The sequence below is a fragment of the Syngnathus acus genome, chromosome 2, assembly GCF_901709675.1.
Source record: "Syngnathus acus chromosome 2, fSynAcu1.2, whole genome shotgun sequence".
In the NCBI taxonomy this organism is placed as follows: Eukaryota; Metazoa; Chordata; class Actinopteri; order Syngnathiformes; family Syngnathidae; genus Syngnathus; species Syngnathus acus.
In genome coordinates, this window is record NC_051088.1 from 25,222,154 (window position 1) to 25,249,241 (window position 27,088).

Here is a 27,088-nt window from a genome sequence, read left to right on the forward strand (position 1 = left end):
CTGCGTGCAGGGGCGCTCCTCCATGTGACGCTGGGCCTGAACACAAAAATCCAGTATGGCGGAATCTGTCAGGAGATGAATTTTTCGTGCCCCCTCCTCCTCCGCCGCCGCCGCCTCCTCCTCCTCTCGCCAAGCGGAGAAAAAAAGCCCGGCGGTGTCGCATGGGAGAGGACTAAACCCCGCCGCGCGGGACGAACGTCGGGACGGCTGGTCGCCTCCGGGCCCATCGAGTGGAGCTTCCGGTGAGTTTTTGGGGGGCTGTACATGGTGAACGTGTCGCCACTTTGATCCCCCCGCAGGGATGCGATGCGCGGACTGACGGACGGACGGACGGACTGACAGACGGGGCTTCATCTCCGCAACGACTCGCTTAACTTTTCTCCCCGCGTTGCCTGCTTGTTTCATTTCTCGGGGGGAAGGAAGGAAAGGTTTAGTCTTGAAAGCGGCGGGCGGCGTTCCTTGGCGGTTGCTTTGCACAGTTGAGGGCGGGAAGTGTCCAGGCAACTGTGAGGGTGGGACGTTTATTATGCCGATTGTTGCGAGCGAGCGAGGGAGGCTATTTTTAGTGCACCTCCGGCTTTAGCTTGACTGCGCCACTTTTGCGTGATTGCTGTGTTATTTTGTTGTGTCGACGAGAGAGAAGATAAAGCCCAAGGCCTGTGCGACTGTGTGCTTGCGCGCGCGCGCGCGCGTGAATGGTTTCGGGATGGGCGGTGGTGATTCTCTCTCTGCATGCGTCAATCTTTTTTGGGGGGGTTTTGTGAATGGGGGCGTTGAAGCTCTTACACCAAAGCGGCTGGCTCATCATGACTCTTTTTACAACTCTCCTCCATCACAGTCTTGTACGCTCTCAGCGTCCCGTCATTTAAAAGTAGCTTTCTTTTTGCTGTGATTCCTGCCAGCGGGGCAAGCGGTTGGTGCGTTTGCATCACAGCTGCGAGGTTCAGGGTTCAAATCTTAGCAGAGTCGTCCGTGTGTCTTCCGCCACAGAAAATGATTGAAGACTCGAAATTGTACCGAGGAGGAATGGTGAGTGTGTGTGTGTGTGTGTGTGTGTGTGTGTGTGTTTGGGGGGGGGGGGGTCTGGTTTGCCTCATGAAGATGAGTGCTATAAAAAATGATGGGAGAATAGTTTGGGGTGGTGTAGATAAAACTGCGTCGTATAATAGTGGAAGTGATTAACATTTTGCCACTATCACTACATGCAGCTTCATAGCTAGCCTATCAATAACTTTAAAAGAAATTCCGACCGTAACAAACTACAAATACAACCACTGACCTCTACTATTAAAACACATTGTTAGAGATATACTATTTATTGTAAGTTTAAAAACACATCTAGTCAGTTTAGAAGATAATTTGATACAGAGCTGTGGTTGCTGCCGTCTGCTGAGCAAAGCAAAATAATTGTAAACTCCCACTAGCATCAGCGAAAAGGAACCAAAATGCCACACTGAACAACAAACAAAGTTCTTGCAGAATGTATTCAAATGGAAATTATTTTTCTCATTTTATCCTACAGTTATGTTACTAACAACCAAATAAATCATATTGCGCAACCACAGGGCATCGTGTAGCCAAATTGGTTATACTAGCGCCCCCTTGTGGTTCACGGTCCAGTGTGTAGATGCTCATTTTAGCTCTATAGAGTTAGCGGGGGGCTTTTCAATCACCACATCTCATCATCTCATTTCATTCAAATTTGGGAGACATTTATTGCAACTAGTATGATAGTTTGCGCTATTTCCGTCCGAGCTGACTGATGCAATCGGTGCGTTTAAGCTTCATAACCGTGTTTGAACTCCTTTTTGGCCTTTCATGATTTTTCTTGAGGGCTCCCCAGATCTGTCACCATGCATCAAGCTAGGTCTTTCTGGGGACAATGGCCAAGCGCACACACGCTATTGCACATGAACACGCCAACACCCCCCCTCGAGACAGATGCCCTGAGAGAATGGTGTTGCACCAAGCCCCCCCCCCCAACCCCCCAGGCGAAGCAACTATTGCCCCTCCTTCTTCTTCCATCACAAAGCAACATGATGACCGACTTTTTTTTTTTTTTGCCCCACTGTCTGGCCTTCTTGTCGTGAACCCTGCCCCTCCCCACTGTCAAAACACGCGCACACACACATCCATCCTGCTTCAGAGGACACCAGAGACCCCTAGCCAATATACACAAAGGCTTGAACACACTTGCATCCCCCATCTACCTTGCCCTCAGGCAGTTTTACCCCCCCCCCCCCCCTTTTTTTTTTTTTTTTTTTAAATAAATATGTGGTGAAGTTGATTTGGCATTTCATCCTCTTGTCTTGATTACATCTGACACTTTTTGCTTGGGGCGCCAGGAATTCAGGCTACACTTTTAAATTAAAGAAGAGAAAAATCATTTTTCAGCGCTATTGTCATACAGAACAAACTGGTCATCTTTTTTTACTAGCCTATAGCGATTATGAGTTAATTAAGGACCAAAATCTGAATTTTCTTTGTTGGCCGCGCATGTTAAAACACAGAAGAAATTTGTCCCTAAATAAATGCTATAGCATAAAACACACTCCAGTGAACCCCTGCATATTGACTCTTCAGCTTTTGTTGGTTTGCTTATTTGTGGGTGGTTGTTGTTTTGTTTTCGAACCTATCATTGGTTTCACTGAAACGCAACTATTTGCAGTTTTTTTTGCTCAGGGAACACATGCGTTACTTTGGCGCCATCTGTTGGGATCTTGGTGTTATTATGTTACTTCATTGATTCTGTTTTGGCCAGATGTGATGTCACATCCATTTTCGCTAGCATGTTTTTAGGCTAATATGCTAAGCTAATACTACTGAAGAGCTTTTTATGGTGTTTAGTTTGAATTCCATTTTACTATTTATTATTATTTAATTCATTTATTTAATTTTAATGGAACTATTGAATACAGTTAAGGTTAACGATTTGGGTGCGTGCTCAGTATATGGTGTTGATGCGTTTTGATCCCGTTCATTTTCTTGTGGCATCCAGAAGCAATTACAAAATCCTTTTAGAGGTGGGGCGTCAGCTATATGCTGATTTTTGCTTTTTGTGACAGGGCTCCATCAATATCCCGCACAAATTAAAATCGTAATCCCACCATCTTGGATAGACGTATGTATCTTTGTCCATTTTCAATTTTATGTGAAGCTCTTTTTCGTTCTCCCTGATAGGTTGGCACCAGTCTGACACTCTTGGTTGGAGTTGCCGAATCCAAAAGGCTAATGGCAAATTTCTAGTCTGGAAACATTCTGCCGCCACGGTTGAATGGTCTTTCGACTAGGCCCGAAAATAACCTGCCGATTTGGTCACTTGCCACCTCTCAACTTCAGTGATGACATCGCACAATCATCAAGGTAAGCCAGCGGCATGTCAAAGTCCTATTGGAAATGTGTGTCGTGTTGGTTCGGTGGCCGAGCGGTCCGGTTTGTACCCTCGCCAAAAGTCAGCTGCGATCAGATCTCGCTCACCTAATGAGGAGAAATGGAAGAGAAAGTCGATGAAAACTGTATCAAGGTTATAACCGCGGTTATAACTGCGTGCTGCAATCCGTTAGCGGGGAAGCTTGTCGTCAACTTGTAACCACCAAGCCAAGCCCCCTTGTAATAAGCAGTTGAGCGCTGCAATCATCTCGCCCGCCGCTGTCAGCCACATCTGCCGTGTTGATAGATGTGAACATTATGAACGTAGACAAAGTGCAGAAAGATTCAACTCAGTAGAACCCTTTAATCTGCTTTTAGGCGTGCTAATTGGCTCCATTCAATATGAATGATCGTCAGAGGGAAAGAGTGTCTCTCTCGCTGCTTAAATGCATCTTGTCCTTAAAGGAGCATCCAGTAGTCTGTTTTCTCACTCCTTTTTTGCAACAGTGCTTTTTGGATGTGGATTGAAATATGCATTTGTAAATGGTTTTGTTAAAATATTGAAGACTTAGCTGAAATTTTCATGTGGCTTTTTTTCGAGATTGAAAGGCATATTTTTCCTGACAAATGTGGTCCAATTTTTAATCGTAACATTTTGTGCGTATTTATTTTTAGAGGTTCCAATGTCATGGAGAAAAATTGTTAAGGGGAGTGAGTGAGTCTTCCCTTCATTACGTTTGACTGCCACACGTTTGTTTGATATTTTATTTTTATATTGTTGGAATTAAGCAACATAAATATTATCCTTGACGTAAACAATGTAGCTCTCTCGTACGTGTTGCATGCATTTTGATACAGAACTACTATTGTTTAGGAGCTCAATTCGTACTCCCCCCCCCCCCCCCCCCCGGGTTGCACAGCCTTAAAAAGCCTGTGCGTGCATGCGCAACGTTAGCGCCGGGTTAGCAAGCACGTGTGCGTGCAAGCCTGCTGCTGGGCCATTTTTATAATATGTACAGTAAATGAGCTTAGCAATGCGCATATTGTTGATCCCGCACATTTTCTTTATTACAACTGCCATGGGATTTTTAGATTAAATATCATTTAACGCAAATCTCTCTTCGGGAAGGAAAAAAAAAAAGAAAGGAAAGTACTTTTGTCCCACAACAAAAGCAGGTCACACTGATAAGGCCGCCTGCACATCAGTTGTTGTTATGTTGGTATCAATTACATGCTGATGTGTTTGCATAGGACTGATTACTCAGTATGCCGAAACACATGTTGCTGGTATTTATTTTACACTCCAGCGTGTTAACTCGAATGGCAAATGATGGATCTGACAGCATAAAGATTTAATTGTATGACAGATAACTCAATTAGAGGGAAATAAAATCATCTGAAAACAAGTTAGCATTTTTATTCATGCAAGGTTAAATGGTTGGTAGATGATTGATATTTTGTCCAAATGATGACATTTTGACAATGAAATCTGACATTTGGCAACCTTTAAATAAAACAGTTCAGATGTCATTTTATGAACTAGAATAAATTGAATAGACTACAATAAAATACATTTAAAAAAAGAAGAAAAAATAAAGACTAGAACTAGAATAAAATAACACTATATGGCATTCTATTTAAAAAAAAAAAAAAAAAGAAGAAGCTATAAGAACACACAAAAAAAGGAAATGAAATTCATTTGAAGTGTTAGCGCTAAAAGATTTCGGGAACAATCAAACAGCCTCGATTATGGCTCAACGCGATCGTGCATGTTTAACTGTCAGCGGCGCTGGTTTTGTTTTTGCACACTTTTTCATCTCTGCCGCCGTCCATGGGGACTTTTGCTAGCTTTGGCCCGCTGCTGGCCCGCTGCTGACGTAAACGGTACCTTAGACAACGCGCGAGCGACAATGCCCCGCCCGGTGTGTCGGTCGGTGTCCCTTGCTGTTGACGAAAAGCAAAACAAACACGGGCGCATTGATGTGAATGACGTCACTGATCGGGATGAGGTAAGATCACAATAATCCATAGCCTCAGCCCTACTTTCTTCCATTCTTGCCCAGCATTGTTCAAATTCTATTTCAACTCGTTTTTTTGTTTTATTGACAGCTTTTCATCCTTTTGTCCAAATGCCCGCGACAGCTCGTCGCACTGCTTAAATCCCGGGGCGAAGGGGTTAAAAGCTCTTGCTGCAATAAAGAGGGCTTATCCCCCCATGTCTATTTTTAGACTCACACAAACAAGATATGTGGTGGCACGTGCGTGCACGCCAAGCGAGCGAGCAAACAGTCATTATTTTTGGCCTCCTGTGTCGATTCCACTCGTGACAATTGAGCAATTTGGTTTGTTTGGTTTTGTCTTGCCATGTGCAGAGCAGCTAAAAAAAAGAAAAAAGAAAATCACAAGTGCACGATACAACAAGCGCCTGCCTCTCTCTTTTGTGCGGCGGCCATTGTGATGCAAGCGTGAATGGTCATTCCAAACCGTCTTTTCATGATCCTGCCGCTGTCCGCTTGTGCTGACACGTTTATTTTTAATTCTACCTATTACGAAATTACAGCAGATTGCCAAATGTCGCTCGGCGGCGTGCAGACACCACCCCCTCGGTTGTGAAGTTCCTTCCTGGCGCTCGGGGGGGGGGGGGGGGGGGGGGGGGGGGGGGGGGGGTACCGGCACTGTTGACTTTATGCGCATGCATGCTTTGACCCTCACTGGAGCACATCACCCGCATTGGACGTGAACCTTCCAAAGGCGATGTTAGCCATGTTTTTAATTGATTTTTGGGACGGCTTGCAAGCTTGAGCTAATGAAAGGAGCCGTGTATATCTTTTGTCCGTGTCCCTTTAGTCGGGGAGAAAGGAGAGACACTGTGTGCTGCCAATGAGCTGCCTACTGCAATTAAGCTTGACACTCCAGGCAGCCACGCAGGCAGCCACGCAGGCAGCCACGCAGGCAGCCACGCAGGCAGCCACGCAGGCAGCCACGCAGGCAGCCACGCAGGCAGCCACGCAGGCAGGCACTCACGCAGGCAGGCAACCACGCAGGCAGGCAGCCACGCAGGCAGGCAGGCAACCACGCAGGCAGGCAGCCACGCAGCCACGCAGCCACGCAGGCAGGCCCTGAATGCTTTTTTGCTTTCACAGCCTGTAGTCCTTCCTTTCCTAGGAATGATGGGAAAAGAAATAAGCCAAATATTGCTCCTTTGGCTAGTGTTGAAAAATTCATCTAAAGCGAGGCTGTCAAATTAAACATCAATTAGGAGATTTAAAACAAGCACGGCGTCGCGAACAACAAAGCTCATACAGCGGGTTAGCGAAAGGCTGAGAGATTGTTGACAGAAATGGATTGAATCATTTGATCCTGTGTTCACCATCGCCGAGATGGAAAACATGCAGCGGCCATCACAGGAAGTGGAGTGAAGAGCAAAAGCGTTAGACATTAACTTCTTGATATCAAAGGGATCAGCAAAAGTTGCAGTTGCTGAATATTGACTATGTTTTGTTTTTGTTTTGTTGAATAAATCACCGAAGTGTGGATCTACCGATATGGGGTAAACATATTTGACTGGCAAATATGTTCGAACGTATTTGCAAATACTTCGAAACATATTGGTCTTTTTTACGTATTTAAATACATTTGCATGTACGTTTGAATGTATCACTGGCAAGTATGTTTGAACGTACTTGGAGGTTAAATACTAAAAAGTTAGCTTTTTTGTTTTTCCGTAATGCGCCCGTTACAAAAATGCAATTTAGCATTTAGCCTACGTTATTGTTGTTGAGTTGTGATTTTTTAGATTTATAATTATGACTGCAGTGTGTGATTTCCGCTCAGCATTTTTTTAATTCATTTTTTTATGCCAAGTCAATACGTTTGAGCATATGCGTTTGAAGAAACTTACAAATAGCCTTTAAATACATTCGAATGTGTTTGCCAGTCAAAAATGTTGACTCCACATTGGCAGTTCCACGCTTCTGTAGTCAATTTAGCGGGCAGGAAATACAGTCCCAGTTTCATTCAAATATGTCTGCTGTGTCTGTTTAATTCAAGACGTTAGTGTTAGTCTTTTAATACAAGCATGACATTATTTTTCCGTCTTGGGTTGTTGCCATCTGACGTCATCCAATGCCACGGGGGAAGTCCATTTGCGACCCGAGTCTTTCATGACTTGCACGGTCCCTGTCAAGTTCACCTCGCTCCCATTGAATTCAATGACGCCGTGGGCCGTTCCCGTGCTGGAACCGAGCGACATTGGGCAACGCGGCCGACAAAGTGACCCGGCGTCTCCCGCAACCTTCATTTACGGCGCCGTCCAGCACACGCTCGCCCCTTGACGAGCGTGAGCTGCATTCGCTCGACTTGACCGACCGTGCGCCTGAGGCGAGCCGAGGCTATTTATAGCTCGCCGTCTCTGTATGCGCTCCCGTTGGGGATGCGAGTGGAGGATGAGGAGAAACGGGAGTGCAGCATAACAAGATTTGCTCGGGCCCTGTTGCAGAAGCCGGCCGGTCCTGGTTTGGCAAACACCTGCGCTCCGCTTTGGCATCTCACGTATCGGCATCTCACGTATCGGCCGTGCGCTTGCTTGGGATTCAAAGTCAGGTTTGGTCAATTTGACCGCAGACAAGACACCTAAGCCTCGTCCAGCCCGACCCGGGCCGCCCTCATTTTCCGTCCGAGATGTAAATCTGCTGCGGTTAATTGGCGCAAAAGTGGTTTCAAATGACGAGCCGCAGGTGTCGTAGCGTGTCGTCGTTTGGATTGCAAATTGTGTGATTTGAATACGTTCATCGGGAAGTCTCCTCAAAGGGGGGCCCGTTTGTCGTCGACCCGTTTTGTTCCCGACCCTCGGCTGCAAATGCCAAAAACGGCGGGATGGCAAATGTCCTATCGTCTCAAGTCAGGTGGCGACGGGCATCTTGTGCGTCTGAGCGAGGCGGCGGGCGCAAGACAAATCAGCGCAGGATGCCTCCTCCAGCTTTGCAGCTAATTAAGCCCATGTGCCAGCTCGGTCTAGGGAGAGTTCCAGAAATAGCGAGACGCTCGCCTGTTTTCCTCTCTTTTGGGATTTTTCATGGGGTTCATCTCCCATGTGAAGAATAATTGCATGTTTTTGCTTCACATGTCTCCAAGTGGATCAGGTGGTTGAAGCTACAAAAAAAAAAAGTATTAAATAATAAATGATGAATAAATAATAAAGCCAAATAATAGATATGCTTACTTCTACACACACACACACAGACATTGTGTGTACTATTTCAATCTCCTCCCTTTGGTGTTTTGCCTCTTTTCCTCATCCTCCCCTCTTCTCGCCTCCTTTACCTCTTGTCTTCCCCTACGCCGCCGCCTCCATGGCTCTCTGTCACTCTGCTTTTTATAGCCATTTCTTCCCAGGGCTCGGCAGCTACAAAAGCCTTTTCATGTTGCCACTATAATTACAGCCTACTCACGCACGCACGCACACAGGAGTGCAGCAACAGCAGTGTGTCTTTGTTTGCATGTGTGTGCGTGCTCCGCATGTGCTGTTATACACAAAAGGGTGAGCTATTTTTACCTCCGATGCCCCCCCCCCCTCGCCCCACTCCCCCATCCCTCTTTGCTGCTGCCAGCCACGTTTGCTATGCTGAGCACAGGCAGTATCAGTCGAGCCCTAACCCCCCCCCCCCCCCCCCCCCCTACACACACACCAAACCACCCACCCACCCATTTGCACAGTGAACTCACGGCAATGCAGTCTGCTCTTCCCTTCGCCACCCCTTCACGTACGAGTGTGTTTTTGGGCACCTTAGGAAATTCTTCATGTCACAGCCAGATGCTGGTGCAGTCGTCGCAGCAGCAGGAGCAGCAGCAGCAGCAGGATCTCTAAGCTTGCCGCCGAGCAGATCGCTTGAATCCCGCTCGCTCGCTCGGACCGAAGCGCCTGATTAGCGGGGTTGTTGCTCAAAGCGCATCCCGATGTTGCGGACCATATTTGAAGCGGAGTGTTCTCTCTCTCCCGCAGAAGGGATGCTGGGGAAGGAGCAGCCACTGGAGGTTCTCAAGACGTCGGCGCTCAACCACATCCCAACAGGTTGGACACCCACGCGTGCTTGTTTTTGTGCTTGAGCGTGTGTGTGTGTGTGTATACACACCACATCCTGTGCAGCTTTGCATTCATTTTGCCTGCCTTTATTTCATTTATACACACAATTTCTTGAAACTATTTTGAAAAAAATATCTCAAATGGGAATTTGCATCGTTCTTTTTTTGTTGTTGTCGTTTTTTTTTAAATGGATGTATGCATTTCAAGAGCAAAGAAAAAAATCTATTTTTAAATCAAGCTCTTGGATTTTTGCTCATCAGAGCTGTCCAAAAATAGCAAACACTTGTGCATCATTTCATGTCTTCTGCTGCTTCTGCTGCTGCACACATTTTGTCATCTTAGAGGCCATTCACAAAACATCGCCAAAGACTTTGATTTCCTCTGGGAAAAAAACCCCTAACCCGCTGAGTGTACTCCCATTGCTACTTTCTTAGCTTTCTGCAGCTGAGCATCAAGCAGCGCGAGGGTCAATCCGCTTGTTGCTTCGGAACTCATCTCCAGCTCCTCCCAAACGTTTCATACTCCCTCCCTCGCATGCTGTCAGGGGGTTCTTCTTACCTGCTGACGTTGAAGCGGATTAAATATTGTCACTCACTGGAATCACCTTTTTAAAAATGCTGCTGTCTTGGATTCAAAAGCTGAGCTGGGCTCAGTGTCGTCGAGGCGCTTCTGTCCGCCGTCTTAGTCAAATGTCGTTTCCTTGTTGATGCAAATTGAGGGTTTACCATGACCGGTAGTTTGTCAATCGTTGTTTTGAATGACAAAGTAGGGATGGCCATGCAAAGTCATGTGATTTTTTTTTTTTTTTGCAGCAGCAACTCATAATGGAACCTCGCGGCCCGGCCATTGTTTTGAATACATTTGTGTGGTATGGATGGTTGTATGGAGCCGGCGGCAAGTTGGAACTCGCCTTTTGGTAGATTGTGTCGGCTTGGTGTCACGATTGCAATCAGATTTTCACGCTTGGTCGGAAGTCAAGACCAGACGGAACTTTTTCCCGAGTCCAAGACTCGAACTTGCATCGAGGTGGTTGAAAGATACAAGTTAGCCAGAGGGCGAGTGTTGCTCATTAATGGTGTCAATCGTTCATTATCATTAATGTTATTTTATTTATATCTAAATTTTGAGAGCAATTTGTTCCATTTAAAAGCAAAATAATTCTTGTTACACATTAAAGACGTTAAATCGGGTTGTATACTCGACAACAGATTTTGGAGAGAGAAAAATGCTAGCGACCGGGATATTCTGGTATTGTTGCTTAACAGATATTTGTACATTTTATTTGCGATACTTAATTCAAGTATCACTGACTAGTCCGTCCGGCAAATCTCCCTTGTTTACATTCCAACGACCAACGAGAAAAGAGAAAATGAATTTTGGTCGTCGTTGTTTACAATTTGTCTTCCGTATGTTGGCCGATGAATAATTTTGGTTTCTATAATTGTGATATCAAAAACCTGTTCTCTTCCCGTTTTAGACTCCCTTGCTGCTAAATTCAACGTATCATCTTTTCTCGCCATCTTTCCGATTGGTTAAAGGAAAAAAAATGTCTGACGCATTTCAATTCAATTCAAATCTTGCTGCATATTTGGTTTTCTTTGCAATATAGTCTCCTTTTGGGTTGTGCTATTCATCCAAATTCAATTACAATTATGATTATTACACTGAATTATGACAAAATGTGCATCATCGTAAAAAATATTATTAATGTGCATTACTATACAATGCATTTTAGTTCATACATAAATACCTTTTTAATTATTAGCACACAATAAAAAAAAATGTATAGCTCAGTTTACAAGAGCTGCATGTCCCAGTTTTGAATCATCAAATAATTGACAGATTAATTCATGAATAAAAGAATCGTTAGTTGCAGCCTTACTTGAATTACAGGTTGGAGTTTCCGCTTTGTTTGAAAAGTTTTGCTCCTATATTATTTAGGAAAAGAAGCTAAAGAATACAACTTAATCAGGGGGTGGCCGACAATTCTGTGTACATCTCACACATTGCAAGTCCTCTGAAGGCTCCATGCGGAACCATTTTGTGGCTCCATTTATTGGGGAAATGCGAGAAAAATTCCACGCTAGGAATTTGAGCTGGCACTATGAAACCGCCCAGGAGAGAGTGTGTGTGTGGGGGGGGGGGGACAATATGGCTAACAGCATGATGATGACTGTAAACAAGTGGCAAGTCCACCTATAGTTGATTGCCCTCGTTAAATGAACGTTGTGTTTACAATCAATGGCAATAGGAAGCCACACTGAGAGACGAGGTGTGTGTGTGTGTGTGTGTGTGTGTGTGTGTGTGTGTGTGTGTGTGTGTGTGTGTGTGTGTGTGTGTGTGTGTGTGTGTGTGTGTGTGTGTGTGTTTGAGAGCTGTTAGGTCCTGTTTCGTGAGCGAGTGCGAGAGAGTGGGAGAGAGCGAGAGAGAGGCCCAGCAGGTTAAAGACGGCAAGATGATAATCACAAAAGTGAACATTGGCAGCCGTGCGACGCAATAAGGGCGCGGGAAAGGGACTTCCCTCTCACAGGCAAGGCGGAAAAAAGGGAAAACACTGATGGGTAATAGCATCTCCGCGTTTCCGTCCGACGTGGGCATTTGTCAAGCACGCCTTACGAGCGTCTTGACATTTGCGTTCATGCGAGTTGTTTTCGTGTTGCGCCGGCCGGCGATACTCGCAGGAACATTTTGTGCACAGCAAGAGTGGGAGTGTTACTTATGGCTTTGCATTAGCCAAGAGTGGACTGAGGCTAATTGGCGCGCTGATTTGCTTCTTTAAACTGATGAGGGAATGAAAGAAAATGAAAAAGAAATGAAAGAGGTTGACAGAAATGAACGCACAGTGAACATCTCACTTTTTCAATGAAGGGTGTCGTCATATTTGTCCAAGCCACAAGCAAATATTTCTGCCGGGTTTTTATTTTCCCAAACTATTTTTGTCATCTCAAATGATTCTGTGATACTTAGCCATCAGCTTGGATTTCATCTCGCTCACACGCGCTTTGTACTTTGCGTGAAGGAGTCTCGTTGGAGCCGTGTGATGTGCAGATTGATAAAGACAATTCCTTCCCTTTGGTTTCTCACCTGTTGCTGTTCTGTCACTTAGCGTTTGCGCTTTCAGTGCCAGCAGATCCAAAAGGAAAAAAAAATCATCAAATATTTTCAAGAAAAGAAACGGATTCATTGATTGAATACTGTAGCGGCTTTTTTTTCCCACCATCCTTTACAGCAGTCTAACTCAAATTTGGCCCGCAGTGTAATTACGTATATTTGGCCCGCCATGACAAATTGTGCATGGGCTTTGCGTCAATCCTAAAACTGCAAATTGTTTTCACGTTTAAAAGATAGAGATGTTTATTACCATTCAGCTTTTTAATCATCTGATTTCCTATCGGTTTGTTGGGCCTCATTTCTCTTCTTCTCTGTCTCACCAGTGGACATCAATTCAGCACTGCCGCTGCGCCTCCCGCCTGCCGCCATCCCCATGGACCTGCGTGTGGAGCAGCAGCGGCAGCAGCAGCAGCAGCAACGGCAGCAGCAGCATCATCATCAGCAGGTGTCGCCACAGGCCGGCGGCGGCGGGGCCTCCGCCCCTGTCCGCGAGCAACAGCTGCAACAGGAGCTGCTTAGCCTGAAACAGAAGCAGCAAATCCAGAGGCAGATCCTCATCGCCGAGTTCCAAAGGCAGCACGAGCAGCTTTCCCGCCAACACGAGGCTCAGCTCCAGGAACACATAAAGGTAGTAAATCATCGTCGTTTACCGCCCTCAAATTGCCTCTTTCACTCGAAGAGAGTTAAGATCTGTTGGTGGCCCGTAAAGTATCTTTTCTGTTATGAGAACGCCACATGGCGGACATGGAGCCCACTGGACCGGAAAGTGAATGGAGATCAGTCCACCCACACTGCGGGCCCAGTCGTCTGAGAAATATTTCCCCAGCTCGTTTAGTAACAGTACAAACATGACACTTGTCATGTGCTACCAAAGAATGATGAATCAAACGATTGTGAGGCGGGAGATTAGATTGCACTGTGGAGGATTTGGATGAGCTGGCTTGAGTCGTTCTCTCTTTGCCCACACTCTTTCCTTCCTCCTTCCTGTTTTATTTCCTTATTGTCTTGCTGTGAATATTTTCCTTGGTCTCTCTCTTCTATTCCTTCATTCCCTTCAGTTTGCCTCATTTCCTTCCTCTGTTCCCGTTTTTTGACCTCCCCCATTTTGCCTTCCTTCTGTCATTTCCTCCTTCCCCACCTCCCTTTCTGTTTTAATCCTCCCGAGGAATCTTTTCTCTACTTTCCATTTCTTTTCTTCCTCTTTACTTCTTGAGGGATGGGCAATGTTTACGGGAGGTCCTTCCGCTTCTGGTCGAGATCATTCGGGTGGCAGCCAGTGACGCACGGCCCTGCCGGGGAGGCCCGCCCGTCTTCAATCAGCCCCGTTCGCAGTGCCAAAGCGAGCCATTAAAGCATTACAACACTTGCTCTCAAAGGTCTGCAAATACATTCACGTTGACAGAGGGGAGATGGTGGGAAATACATCTTTCTCAAGAGTTTTCCTCACAGGCGGGTTTGCCTCTACTTTGTCGAGTCCATTGATGAATCCCGCAGGTTAGCTACGATCTTTATTGAGCGAGTGGCATCTATTTGGAAAATCTGACTTGTGAAGCCACCAAAAATGATTCCAAATTTGAAACGGGACACAAGTTTTGGGCTCATTTGGATATTGCTGTTTTTTTTCCCCTCTCGCTCTCCACATTCCTACAGCAACAACAGGAGCTGTTGGCGATCAAGCACCAACAGGAGCTGCTGGAGCACCAGAGGAAAATGGAAAATCATCGTCTGGAGCAAGAGCTGGAGAAGCAGCAGCGTGAGCAGAAGTTGCAGCTGCTGAAGAACAAGGAAAGGGGGCAGGAGAGTACGTTGCCCTGACCACACTTTTGTTTTGATGGATGTGTTGTATTCAAGTTTATTAGAAAATCTTCTTTTCTTCTGATGCTGCCTATGCTTCGAGTGTGATGTTGTGCTCGCCATCACTTTTGAAACTCAGCTGTTTGAGGGATTTGAACCATTTTAAATGTAATGCCTCGAAACCATCCGTGTCAAAGTCGAGGCCCGGGGGCCAGATAGGGCCCACCTAATCATTTGATGTGGCCCGCCAAGACGAATTGTGAATCGACTTCATGTGTCAATATTAAAAGGACAAATTGTCTTCACTTTTAAAAAATAGCTAGAAATGTTTATCGGCATTCATCTTTCTAAAATGTTTCAAGTTTTGACTAGTCTCTGATTTTAAAACTAGTTATTCCTCAGTTTGTTGTGTAGCCTATACTGTATTAGCCTATAAGGCGTTGACAGTCATCATGGCCCTTCGAAGGAAACTATGAGTACAATGCGGCCCGGGACAACAATGAGTTTGACAAACGATTGATTGACTAAATGAGTCTGTTAATTTGTGGATTGCTTCATCGTGACACTTTTGCCTCAGAGTGAATGCTTCTGGGTAAGTCTTGACTTGGAACCTTCTGCGGAGAAAGTTAAAGTTTTAAGTTAAAGTCCCAATGATGAAAAGCCACTTTGTTCCTCCCACATTACAACAAACTAGATATTGGTTTAATTTAAGATGGAATTGTTGATCAGCCCCTCTGTATCCCTTTCTAAATTGTCTTTTAGCATCTTAATAAATGAACTGATTTCAACATTGTGTCCATACACAGTAGCATATGAAAGAGAGTTTATTTGAGGGAACGAAACAAAAACTGTACAGAGTGTTTCCATTTCCGCGCGTGTCAGTCTGTTTCCATTTGACTTCCTGAGCGTGGTCCAGGAGCTGTCAAAGCTGGTGGTGGCCTTGGCCAATGCTGGCTGCTGGAAGTGGACACGAGTCCTTGAGCACCGTCAGGCGGCTGTGTTTATGTGTGTTGGGTTAAAACGTCGGCGATCTGTGTCTGCCTTCCAGCGCGCAATTTTCATAGTCAAGTTTGTTGTTGTAATGCGATTCTTTTCTCTTTTTTTTTTTAACCCCATGTATGACTTATTTCTTGTCACCTCACAGGTGCCGTGGCAAGTACGGAGGTCAAGATGCGTCTCCAGGAATTTGTCCTCAACAAAAAAAAGGCCCTGGCTCAGCGGAGCCTCAACCAGGGTGGGCCCCACAACGATGCTCCCTATTGGTACAGGTATGTCAAAGTTCAAAGATGTTTTAGCGTTAATGCGATAGGAATTGGTTTTTGTTTTGTTTTGTTGCGCCAAACATAACTTTCCGTAGTAAAACTGAATTTTATTTGGGATTAATCATCATCATTTTAATCGTGGCGATCCTTTTAACACGAGTTTCAATTTGATTGGTTAATTCTGAACACAGCCACGTTCCCTCTTCCAAAGGGTGTGCACACTTATGCAACCATATGACCTCAGTTACTGCTTCAGTCTGTGCTGAGCGATTGATGAGAAAAAAAAAATATGAACAGATTCATTCACTTTCGAGCTGCTTATTCTAACTTGATGATTGATGCTCTTCACTTTGCTGTTGGTCCTTGTTGTAGAATGTCCAAAGCACTTTGCAGGTGTCTCTTCTTTGGTGCATGACACGATTCTTACCCGCGCAGATTTATTCTAACTTGATGATTGATGCTCTTCACTTTGCTGTTGGTCCTTGTTGTAGAATGTCCAAAGCACTTTGCAGGTGTCTCTTCTTTGGTGCATGACACGATTCTTACCCGCGCAGATTTACCACGACACTCTTTGAGTTGAGCGTTCTTAAGTGCTTATGATAGCTTATGAGTTGCTTTTTTTTTTTTTTTTCTCCTGCCATAGAAAAACTCAGCACAGCTCTCTTGACCAGAGCTCACCTCCACAGACTGTTATGTCCACCTATAATCATCCTGTGCTGGGCGTCTACAATCCACGGGATGACTTTCCACTTCGGAAAACAGGTGACACACACATGCACACTCTCGCACTCCTGTAGACGTTTGCCGTGTTTCTTTCTCGAGATGAAAGAACTACCATCTGCCAAAGCACAATTCAAATATCAACACGTTAATCTGACAAGGACATGTTGCAGATGGTAATAGCACATAGTGATGCAACAGTCGTCATCCATTGTTGTCGCTTTTTCGAAAATAGGTCATGATAATGTCATAAATCATTTTTTTAAATGAAATCATATTTCAAATGAAAATGTAAAACTTTTTTTATTTTTTTTACTACCAAAACGTGAAGACAGACAACCTCACAAGACCACTTAAGAATATTGGCAGGCTTGTACGTGATTGTGACCTGGTTTGACTTCAAAGGCCCATTTGAAGCAGTGACAATGTGGATTTGAATTTGCCATGTAGACAGGCTCGCTGGGTCTTCCACATTTCTGTGGATTTGATCAGGTTGACACATTTTGTGCTCTGCAGATGTGCGTAGTTGATGCCGATTCTATTTTTAAACCGACGATAGCGTGTGTCAAACCCTCGGAATTATTGTTGAAATTAAATCATTCATTGTGGTCATATTGATATATATATCTAAATATTAATATTGTATATATTAATATATTATGTATATCTAATATATGACGTCATATATGATATCATATACGTATTAATCTGAATAAAACCAGCATCCGGTAGCGCTCGGAAGATTAGTTTTGCATAATGTTCTCCTTTCAGCCTCCGAACCCAACTTGAAGCTGCGCTCCAGGCTGAAGCAGAAGGTCAGCGAGCGGAGGAGCAGTCCGCTCCTCCGTCGTCGAGACAGCCCCATCGCCTCTGCAAAAAAACGCTCTCTCGACATGGCAGGTAGCAAGATTTGACAGGTTTTAATGACTTTGGAATTTCAACTCTGCATGTCTCTCGGTGGACCGGATACATTCAAATGTTTTTGATTTTTTTCTCCTCTATGTACGCGCTCGATGCAGATTCTGCATGTAGCAGTGCCCCGGGCTCGGGCCCAAGCTCCCCGAACAACAGTTCCAACAACATCCCCAATGAAAACGGCATCACTGTGTCAGTCTCCAACAGCAAAGAGGTCATTTACGCTCACTCGGCTCGTCAACATAAAACCTTCATCCTAGCCCATGTTTTGCCAAATTAGTTTGGCATTTTTTGCCATTATCGCCTTTTAAAGTTCAAGAAGGCAAAGAGCCGACTGCTCTCCCAGTGACAAGTGAGCAGAGGAGGACGGCTGAGGCGCCTGCAAGGTTCTATTTGTGGCAGCCATTAGGAGCACTAGTGGAGTGCGGAGGAGGCTTGTGAACATCGCCGCGCTCTTGCAGTCACTTGGCCATCAGCTCGCCGTCTTCTTATCCAGACTTTGCCATTTCAATCAAAACCTTTTCCGAAATGATGTCGATTTTTTGGGGTCTTTGTTTCTTTTATTTTTAGTCTTGTCTACCTTTTTTTTTTAACGATATGTAGATATTCATCCAGGTTAGATTTTGTTCTATATTTGACCTCCCGGTTCTATATTCTTCTCATAAAATCAGATTGCTGGTGTCACCTGGAAAACCAGGAAAAACAAAAAGTTCAACCCTATAATGAAGCAAGAAACAAAACCTAGCATTGTTATTTTGAACAGATGAATAGGGAGTTGATTCTGTGTCATAAATGATCATTTCTGTAAAGGATGGCGCGAGTGCCGGCGCACCCCCGGGGCTCCGTCCGTCCCCATCTGCCAAGCAAAATCCCAATGTCCATCGCTGTTGAATGACAACAATTTAAAAAGTTACAATTCTTACGATGCTTTTGTAGGTTTACTCCATTTTTCAACCCGTTCAGATCTTCGAGTTTTCCATGCATTGATTTTGCAGGTTGTCAGAGGTCTGTTTGTTGAATGTGCTTCCAGGCGCCCATGAGCCAGAGGGTGTGCAGTGGTGCCGAGCGAGGCTCCATTAGCCAACTATCACTCTACACTTCGCCATCCTTACCAAACATCACCCTGGGCTTGCCCGCCACTGCTACCGCCACCGCCGCATCCAATGTAAGAACTTTGCTATCGCGGGCTGGATATGAACAAAGCTAACACTCTTTTTTTTTTTTTTGTCTTTCCCTTAGGTGACGTCTGCTCAACAAGATGGCAGTTTGCAGCCAGCGCTCTCCCTCAGCCCGCCGTTCCTCTCAGGTGGCCACTTGACACCCTACTTGGCTGAAGCGGCAGCAGGGACAGGCGGGCACAGTCCGCTGCTTCAACACATGGTACTGATGGACCAGACTCCTGCACAGAGCCCCCTGGTGACAGGTAGCAAAAGTCACTTGATTGAGATTAAAAATAATCGTGTCATCTTCCTCTTTATGCTCATAGAGGTCCATTCATAAATCTGAGCTCGTTTTTTTTTTTTTTTTTGTCTGCGTGTGCTTTGAGAGAACAGACATGGATGCATTAGCGCACCCATTGACTAGCGCTGGCATTGTCCACCGGTGGTCCACGGCCTTCGAGTGGTCCTTTGCGGTATTGCAGGTGGCCCGCGAAATTGGAAATGGAAAAGAATTGTAACATTTTGAAAAGTAAAATGGATTTATTATTTCCACTTGATTTACTAATTTTGTAAATGATTTAGCCACCCAAATGATGTCAAATGTAGCTGACATTACCAAAATAGACACACATAGCCTGTATAGGTCTATCCTCCTTCGGTGCAAAATAAAAAAACAAATCCGCCAAAGCAGTGGTCCCCGAGTTGCTTCTTGGTTCTAATCCTGCTCCCTTGGACAAAAGCAGTTGAAAAGCCCTGAACTAGCATATCGTTAGCATGCATTGAGTCCATTTTTCTACTTCTCAGTTCAATCCCACAAAGTAATTAGCAAATATGTTTATGAAAACAAATGAAATGGAAAGCAAATCAATTCCAAAGTATGTTTGCCAGCGCCGTGTGATTCCTTGCTCACGGACCTCTAAAAAATGAACGAAGCTGTTCATTTCTCTCGTTGTGTCATCACTATACAAGAGTTGCCGTCTGGCAGTCCAGATGGTCTTTTATTGTTTTTTTTATTGCCGACCCATTTTAAAATCTGACTTTAGGAAGACGTTGTGTTGTGTTGTGCTATTTTATGGCCCCTTCACGAACGCGCCCTTCTTCGCTTCAGGTGTGAGTGGCTTGTCCATGTCGCCGGCAGCCTCCATGGCCAAGCTGCAGCGCCAGCATCGACCTCTGGGTCGCACCCAGTCGGCGCCGCTGCCTCAAGGGAGCGCCGCTCAAGCCCATGCCCAGGCGCTAGCGCTACAGCAGCTGGTGGTCCAGCAGCAGCACCAACAGTTCCTGGAGAAGCACAAGCAGCAGCAGCAGCAGCAGCAGCAACAGCAGCAACAGCAGCAACAGCTTCAGTTCAACAAAGTAAGAGAGCGAGTAGATAGCGTGCAAATTCATTTGGAAGTATTTTGCCAGCTCATCCTTTTATTTATCGCTTCACTCGTGGCTCTTTTCAAAAGAGTTTGGGGAAATGATGTGAACGCAGTCGTTTGATTTTGCCACCTATTTAAGACTCTTTGCTTTAATGTGGATGTGTCTTATCAATGAGCGTTTGTCTCATAAATTAACCATTTTTACCCTGTTAAATAAGCAATCAATCATGATGATGGGTTGGCCTTTTATTTATCCAGGCTCAAAAGTTTCAACACAAAATACCCCAAAGAAGTAGGAATGAGGTCTGGAGCAGCCATGTTTGTGTGTGTATTGTAGCTAGCTGTGTGTAAGTGTGTGTGTGTGTGTGTGTGTGTGTGTGTTTGGCATGCTCCTGATTTACACATTTCTTGTCCAAATTCTCCCTTTTTCTTTTTTCTTTTTTTTTTTTTGAGGAGTAGGTGGAAGCAGATTTGGGCGTGTGCACAGAGCACGTGTTGTGTGTACGTCTGTGTGTATGTGTGTGTGTGTGTGTGTGTGTGTGTGTGTGTGTGTGTGTGCACGTGTGTGTTTGTGCACGTGCGTGTGTGTGTGCTCCAGGTCCACTTGACTATGGCCAAGTTTCCATGGGCTGTGAGGTAATTGTGGGTTGCCATGGTAACAGCAAAAGCTTGTGCCTCGTACGACCAGGGTGGAAGCGAGCAGATGTCGCTGTGATAGCTGTACCTATTGAAAGTGGGCGGATGAATCAAGGGATTTTCTCTCCTCTGTCTGCTCTGCTCTGCTTGGCGCTCCCCCCCCCCCCCCCCCCCAGTGCTTATGTGCTCCCTGTTGGCTGCTTTCCACATGACTAGTCCTGGCAGGGCGGCTCGGTGGCGCACTGGGTAGCACGTCCGCCTCACAGTTAGGAGGGTGCGGGTTCGATTCCACCTCCGGCCCTCCCTGTGTGGAGTTTGCATGTTCTCCCCGGGCCCGCGTGGGTTTTCTCCGGGCGCTCCGGTTTCCTCCCACATCCCAAAAACATGCTTGGTAGGCCGATTGAAGACTCCGAATTGTCCCTAGGTGTGAGTGCGAGTGCAAATGGTTGTTTGTCTCTGTGTGCTCTGCGATCGGCTGGCAACCGGTTCAGGGTGTCCCCCGCCTACTGCCCGTTGACGGCTGGGATAGGCTCCAGCACTCCCGCGACCCCCGTGGGGACTAAGCGGTTCAGAAAATGGATGGATGGATAGTCCTGGCAGTCGGACACACCAGAAACCGGTTTGACAGGCGGTGGGCTCGACCGGTCTGGTGGGTCGACTCGGAGCTGTCAGAATCCTATGATGTCAAAGTTGTCCCCTTGTGACACACGCATACATGACAGATTTGCTGTCTATAGTGTTTCCCATTATATGTTAGCCTTAAGCTAGCAGAGCTAAAGGCAAGTGGTTATCTCGTCTGCAACCGTTGGAAGCCGTTAGTTAACCTGTTTCCTCGCTCCCGCCTCTGCTCTGCATCCCCACAGTTGATAGCCAAGCCCGGCGAGTCGCCCGTGGGCCGCCAGCACCAGAGCCACCCGGAGGAAACGGAGGAGGAGCTGAGAGAGCACCAAGATGTCGGCGCGCTACCGCTCGGGATCACCATCAAGCAGGAGCCTCCCGACCAGCTGGAGCTCCAGGAGGAAGCGTTGCAGCAGCACCAGCACCGGGAGAGGCAGGCGGAGCAGGAGCTTCTCTTCAGACAGGTGAGGATGAAAGAAGGAACATGTCTGGGAGATTCCAGATCTTTGGAGGGAGTTGAAAGACAATACACTTTTCACTCCAGCCATGATAACTGGGATACATTTGCATGTGTGTGTGTGTGTGTGTGTGAGCAGCAGGCCTTGTTGTTGGAGCAGCAGCGAATTCACCAGCTGAGAAACTATCAGGCTTCCATGGAAGCTGCCGGACTGTCTATCTCCTTCCCGGGCCACCGTCCTCTATCGAGGGCTCAGTCGTCCCCAGCTTCAGCCTCCCCGTTCTCCATTAGTGTCCCGCAGTCCGATCCGCCCATCAAGCCTCGTTTTACCACAGGTGAGCCTCGCCTCGCCTCGCCTCGCCTCGCCTCGCCTCGCCTCGCCTCGCCTCGCCTCGCCTCGCCTCTTTTGACTTGCGCTATTTATTTTTCTGATCCGATGCGTGTTCCCCCCCCGCCAGGTCTGGTGTACGATTCTCTAATGCAGAAGCACCAGTGCATGTGCGGCAACACTAACAGTCACCCGGAGCACGCGGGGCGGATCCAGAGCATTTGGTCCCGCTTGCAAGAAACTGGACTCAGGGCTCAGTGCGAGGTTAGTTCCCGCCCCACCCACACGTCCGTACGGCTTCATCACGCACGTCGAGTCGCAAAGGCATTCGGTATTTGATTTTGTCTGCGTAGTGCATCCGTGGGAGGAAGGCCACTCTGGAAGAACTGCAGACGGTTCACTCGGAAGCCCACGTCCTTCTGTACGGAACCAACCCTCTCAGACAGAAACTTGATTGTAAGTCCGCACGCACGCAGAGTTGCTCAGCTCTCCATTGACTTGACTTGACTTGACCTGACTGAGCTTTTCCCACTCACCAGGTTCAGTCACGCCCATGTTTGTGCGGCTACCGTGTGGCGGGGTGGGCGTAAGTGGCGTAATACTTTTCAAAGACGGATGAAATGGAAAAGAGTAAAGCCAGTTCATACTGGGTGGGTAACCGTGCGCGTGTGTTTCAGGTGGACAGTGACACCATCTGGAATGAAGTCCACTCCTCCAGCGCAGCTCGCCTCGCCGTCGGCTCTGTTGTGGAGCTCGTCTTCAAAGTGGCCACCGGGGAGCTGAAGGTATCCTGAACGTGTCTTGGTCAAAGGATTATTTTATGATAAATATTGTATTTCTTATTATTTATAGTATATTGTATTGGTATGTGTTATTTTTGATATATTATTCTTTATTTGATGTATTATTTCTTTTCCTTGAAATTGGCTCTTTCGCCAGCCAGCCAGCCAGTCTTTAAGGCCTTTTCAAAGCGTATTGCTGTTTCCCCAGAATGGTTTCGCTGTGGTGCGACCTCCGGGACACCACGCCGAGGAAAGCACTCCCATGTAAGGCGGCAGCTGTCATCGCACTCGATACGACACAGAAATGACCCACTTTCCAGTGCATTCGAATTTTCTTGTCCTTCATCAGTTCAAATGGATCTTGGGCGTCTATAGCCGTCAATGGTAGTGAATGAGTTCAAAAAAGTAAGATGCCAATTGAGTTGGTAGTTTGTCTTTTTGGCATTCCAGGGGCTTCTGCTACTTTAACTCTGTGGCCATCGCTGCCAAACTGCTGCAGCAGAGACTCAACATCAACAGGATCCTCATCGTCGACTGGGTAAGGGCGGCGGCGCCCGTTTGACTTGGAGAAAGACTCTTGCTCACAAGCTGTCATTTTAGGATGTTCACCACGGCAATGGCACCCAGCAGGCCTTCTACGATGACCCCAATGTTCTGTACCTATCTATTCATCGCTATGATGATGGCAATTTCTTCCCCGGTAGTGGCGCCCCTGAGGAGGTGAGAAAATGATTTTTTTCATTTTTGATTTTTTCCTTTCCGAAACAGTCTGGCATTTTGGCCAAAGTCTTTGAGGAAAGTAGAATGTGATAAGTGGTCGTGTCATCTGCAGGTGGGAAGTGGCCCGGGAGTCGGGTTCAACGTCAACGTGGCTTTCACCGGGGGGCTCGACCCACCCATCGGAGATGTCGAGTACCTGGCTGCCTTCAGGTACCCCTGAAAGACCCACGAGCGATGTTTGAAAATGATCCCAAGTCCGAAACGTTGTCTCATTCTCTTAGGTCAGTGGTCATGCCCATCGCCAATGAGTTTGCTCCGGATATCGTGCTAGTGTCCTCTGGCTTTGACGCAGTGGAAGGACACCCTCCACCTCTTGGAGGCTACATGCTGACATCCAAATGTAGGTACAAGATCTACCAGTGAATAACTACAAGCCCTGCCCCCTGTGAAAGTATTTCCCCTAAATGAATGATTCAACTCCAAATTTTAAATTCATCTTACAACATTCTCCTTTCAAACAACCGTTCCTCACTCTGTGTATTGAACTGCCTCGAAGGTTTTGGCTTTCTGACCCGCCAGCTGATGAGCCTTGCCGAAGGCAGGTTGGTCCTGGCTCTGGAAGGGGGTCATGATCTAACAGCCATCTGTGACGCCTCAGAGGCCTGCGTCGCTGCCTTGCTGGGACAGGAGGTGAGAAAGCCCACCCATCCTTGAGACTCCTTTCATTCGGTAAAATGTGTGTGTGTGTTGTTGCTGGCATTCTGGATGATAGCCTTTTTTTTTTTTTTTTTTTAACTCCATGACCACCATGTTAAAGCTCATCAACATAAAGTTGGGCCCATACAGTCACAGCCATTGTAAATGTAAAACTGACTGGTGACATCTTTAGGCAGGAGAGTGAAGGAGACGGTGCGCCCCCTTGTGGAAAGTTTGGAAATACCATGTATCATTCATGTTTTTGTTGTGGCGTGCGTGTGTGTGTGTGTGTGTGTGTGTGTGTGTGTGTGTGTGTGTGTGTGTGTGTGTGTGTGTGTGTGTGTGTGTGTGTGAGCAGCTGGACCCACTACCCAAGGCTGTGCTGGAGAACAGGCCCAACGCTAATGTCGTGCACTCTCTGGAGAAGGTCCTCGAGATACACTGTAAGTTGCACAAGGGCCAACCTTTGAGGTCCATGGACTCCTAAGACATGGCTGGTCCACCAGTCAGCCAATCATCAGTCTAGTTCTTGTCATGTGTCTACATTGTCATTCTGACTCCGCCTCCTGGTTGTCGTCCCTCCTCTCAGGTAAATATTGGCGCTCGGTGTGTCACCATTTGCCACAGCTGGGGCTCTCGCTTCTAGAAACCAAACGCGGTGACTCGGAGGAGGCCGAGGCCGTCAGTGCCATGGCCTCTCTGTCAGTGGCCGCCAACACGAACGTTGTGGATCACAGGTGAGCGTAACACCACTTGGAAATATACAAACATTTTATACGGACCTGATTGAATTGGATTGTTTTGAGGTCAATTCCCATATTTGGCATGACAAAATTTAATCGGCTGATTCATTGGGAGAAAAAAAAAACTAAAATGAGATACTTTTTTGGTCCATTCACGCTTACGACAGCAACATTTTTTTTTTCTTTTTTTACAATATTTTGTTCATTAGCATTTGACTTTACAACACAGAAAAAAATTGCCAATTTTTTTTTAAATATTTGTTTGAATTTCATTATCTGTCTTATGTTGTATTGTGTGTGTGGGGGGGGGGGGGGGGTCATCAAACTTCTGTCTATTTAAAAATAGCTAGAGTCTTCCAATAAACTCGACAGGCCGATTAATTGTCAGGACCTTCATTTTGATTGCATTTTGTTATCTTTCCGCATCAGACCAGAGGAGGAACCAATGGAAGAGGAGGAGCCATTATAACCAGGTGGGGATACGTAGCAGTGCCACGCTGTTAGCATTGACCTCTTTGAGCGGAGGACACCTCTTTGAGCGGCCGGCCGGCTGGCAAGGAGTCTCGACTGATCCCTTCATTTAGTCCCCCCTGACACCAATTGATTGGCGGAGGGACAAGGGGTGGGCTCAGCCTTGGAGCAGGGAGCCAATCAGGAGACAGAGGACTGAGATGGGGGGAAAAAAAATAAAAACAGAAGAGTTACTTCGTGGTGCTCGTCTGGAGATGTTTTTCTGTCTGTCTTTGCCCCCCCCCGACGACAGCCTACAGTGGCGAGTGACCAATGCAGCATTTGCTGATTTTTAAGTGTGTGTGGGGGGGGGCGAGTTTGGCTAAGTGAGATTCTTTGAGGAAACCAAACGGCTTCCATCCGATGCCAACACTGGAAGACATCCATCCCCGTCTGCCGGTGACGGCTGACCATTTTCTTTTTTTCTCAACTAGCTCCGCGACGGGAAAAGAATTGACAAACATGCATTCACTGTGGACTTTGGCTCTTACAAACACTCATTTTCAGTAGAGGTTCTATGAGGAGTGCCTTGGTGAGGGTCTGCTGGATTTCACGATTGTTCAGGAAAAGTTTGCCTTAAGATTTCCTTCTCGGAGATCAGCGCCAGGGAGGGATGACAATTTGGACAATACAGCAAACAGTCTTTCAGCATGTTTACTTGGAACGTGGCCATGCGCCTCGTGAAGATTTTATATTCGGATTTTTTTTTTGGGGTGAGGAAAAGGACATGCTCTGGAAAGGTAGTTGCCAGCTTTGGTGGAAACGCACATCATTTGATGCTTTGACTCTTATGTAGCTTCCCTTTAAAAGATGACTTTGCAGAAAAAGCATGAGAGGAGAGGCCGGACATTTTTTTTTTTTTTTCCCTGTTTGGAATGTTTAAGCGATGAAAGCCAAAGCATGACTCTGCATCTAACAAACTTTTGACAATACATTAGGAAAAGACTTCCTAGGTCACTACATTTGATGGTTGCTCTCGTGAGTTGCTGGCAACTACCTAGTTACTCGTGAAACTCCAGTCGTGTATATAAAATTGAGTAAATTTTGTGGGGCGCCATGGCCTCTTCATATCGATTTAAAAAAAAAAAAAAAATTTCCGCATCATGATTTTTCACCACTTTATATTTTAGTGTTTTTTTGTTTTTTTAAACATTTTTCTTTTTAATCCATTTTCTGGATAGTTATAGGGCTGCCAGTCACAAAAATCCTGTCACCGAATTTCTTCTTTTTGTATTTATCAAAACTAAGGAGCAACTTTCTTTGTGCTGCTCTTTGGGCACCTGCGTTTTTGTTTTGTTTTTTCATCGATTGTGTATTTATACTGTACTGTTTATAGAAGATTTGTATATGGACACATTTCTAAACGTACTCTAATGACAGCTATGATATTGTGAACGGAACACAACGGTGTGGTGTTTCTCCGTGGAAATAGATAAAAAAAGCAAAAGAAAAGAAGCAGCGTATTTAGCTCCTCATCGACTGCACTGTTTCGATGTAAAGTCGTCAACCCGGCCGGCACTGCTTTGGACTTGTCGAGTCGATCACTTTGTTGCCTATGTGGTGTTTTTTTCTCGTGCACTCACCTTACCTTGGTGACATGCCTGTGATCTCGCCACAAGCAGGTCCGGCGGCCATTTTATGTAGCGAGCTGTTTTTTGTTTTTCGAAAAGGCAGACATGCGGATGTTGAAAGGAGCCCGACTTCCCATGCCTCCTCGTATTTGTTATTTTGGGTTGGCATCAAAGTGCGATAATCAAGATATTGCAAGACAATTGTGGTCACTACTTGTGGCTCAAGAGGAAGAATTCTTTTGGTTTTGTT

At 46.1% G+C, this 27,088-nt stretch overlaps 1 protein-coding gene across 3 annotated transcripts; it reads left to right on the forward strand.

Moving 5' to 3' along the window:
- On the forward strand, positions 1-26,734 carry LOC119119691 (histone deacetylase 4-like). Of its 3 annotated transcripts, none has more exons than XM_037246210.1 (27): positions 1-242; positions 3,181-3,363; positions 9,371-9,439; positions 12,886-13,190; positions 14,213-14,363; positions 15,501-15,624; positions 16,262-16,380; positions 17,110-17,238; positions 17,358-17,467; positions 18,284-18,418; positions 18,493-18,676; positions 19,522-19,769; positions 21,277-21,495; positions 21,628-21,823; positions 21,947-22,080; positions 22,170-22,272; positions 22,356-22,402; positions 22,494-22,601; positions 22,807-22,862; positions 23,049-23,136; positions 23,199-23,318; positions 23,431-23,528; positions 23,600-23,718; positions 23,875-24,008; positions 24,373-24,457; positions 24,604-24,751; positions 25,187-26,734. In XM_037246210.1, the coding sequence occupies exons 2-27, from the start codon at positions 3,342-3,344 to the stop codon at positions 25,224-25,226; spliced, it is 3,291 nt and encodes a 1,096-aa protein (XP_037102105.1). In that variant the 5' UTR covers positions 1-242; positions 3,181-3,341; the 3' UTR covers positions 25,227-26,734. The 3 variants fall into 3 exon arrangements, with proteins under 3 accessions (XP_037102105.1, XP_037102106.1, XP_037102104.1); XM_037246211.1 differs by lacking the exon at positions 1-242 and adding an exon at positions 987-1,029; XM_037246209.1 differs by lacking the exons at positions 1-242; positions 3,181-3,363 and having other exon boundaries at positions 9,302-9,439.
- The last annotated feature ends 354 nt before the right edge of the window (positions 26,735-27,088 follow it).

Excerpts from the sequence above, each read along its gene's own strand:
- LOC119119691 (XM_037246209.1), top strand. The coding sequence starts at position 9,325 with ATGTTGCGGACCATATTTGAAGCGGAGTGTTCTCTCTCTCCCGCAGAA. Across the intron at positions 17,239-17,357 it reads ACGCTCTCTCGACATGGCAG|ATTCTGCATGTAGCAGTGCC; the intron begins GTAGCAAGATTT and ends CGCTCGATGCAG. Across the intron at positions 18,419-18,492 it reads CCGCCACCGCCGCATCCAAT|GTGACGTCTGCTCAACAAGA; the intron begins GTAAGAACTTTG and ends TCTTTCCCTTAG.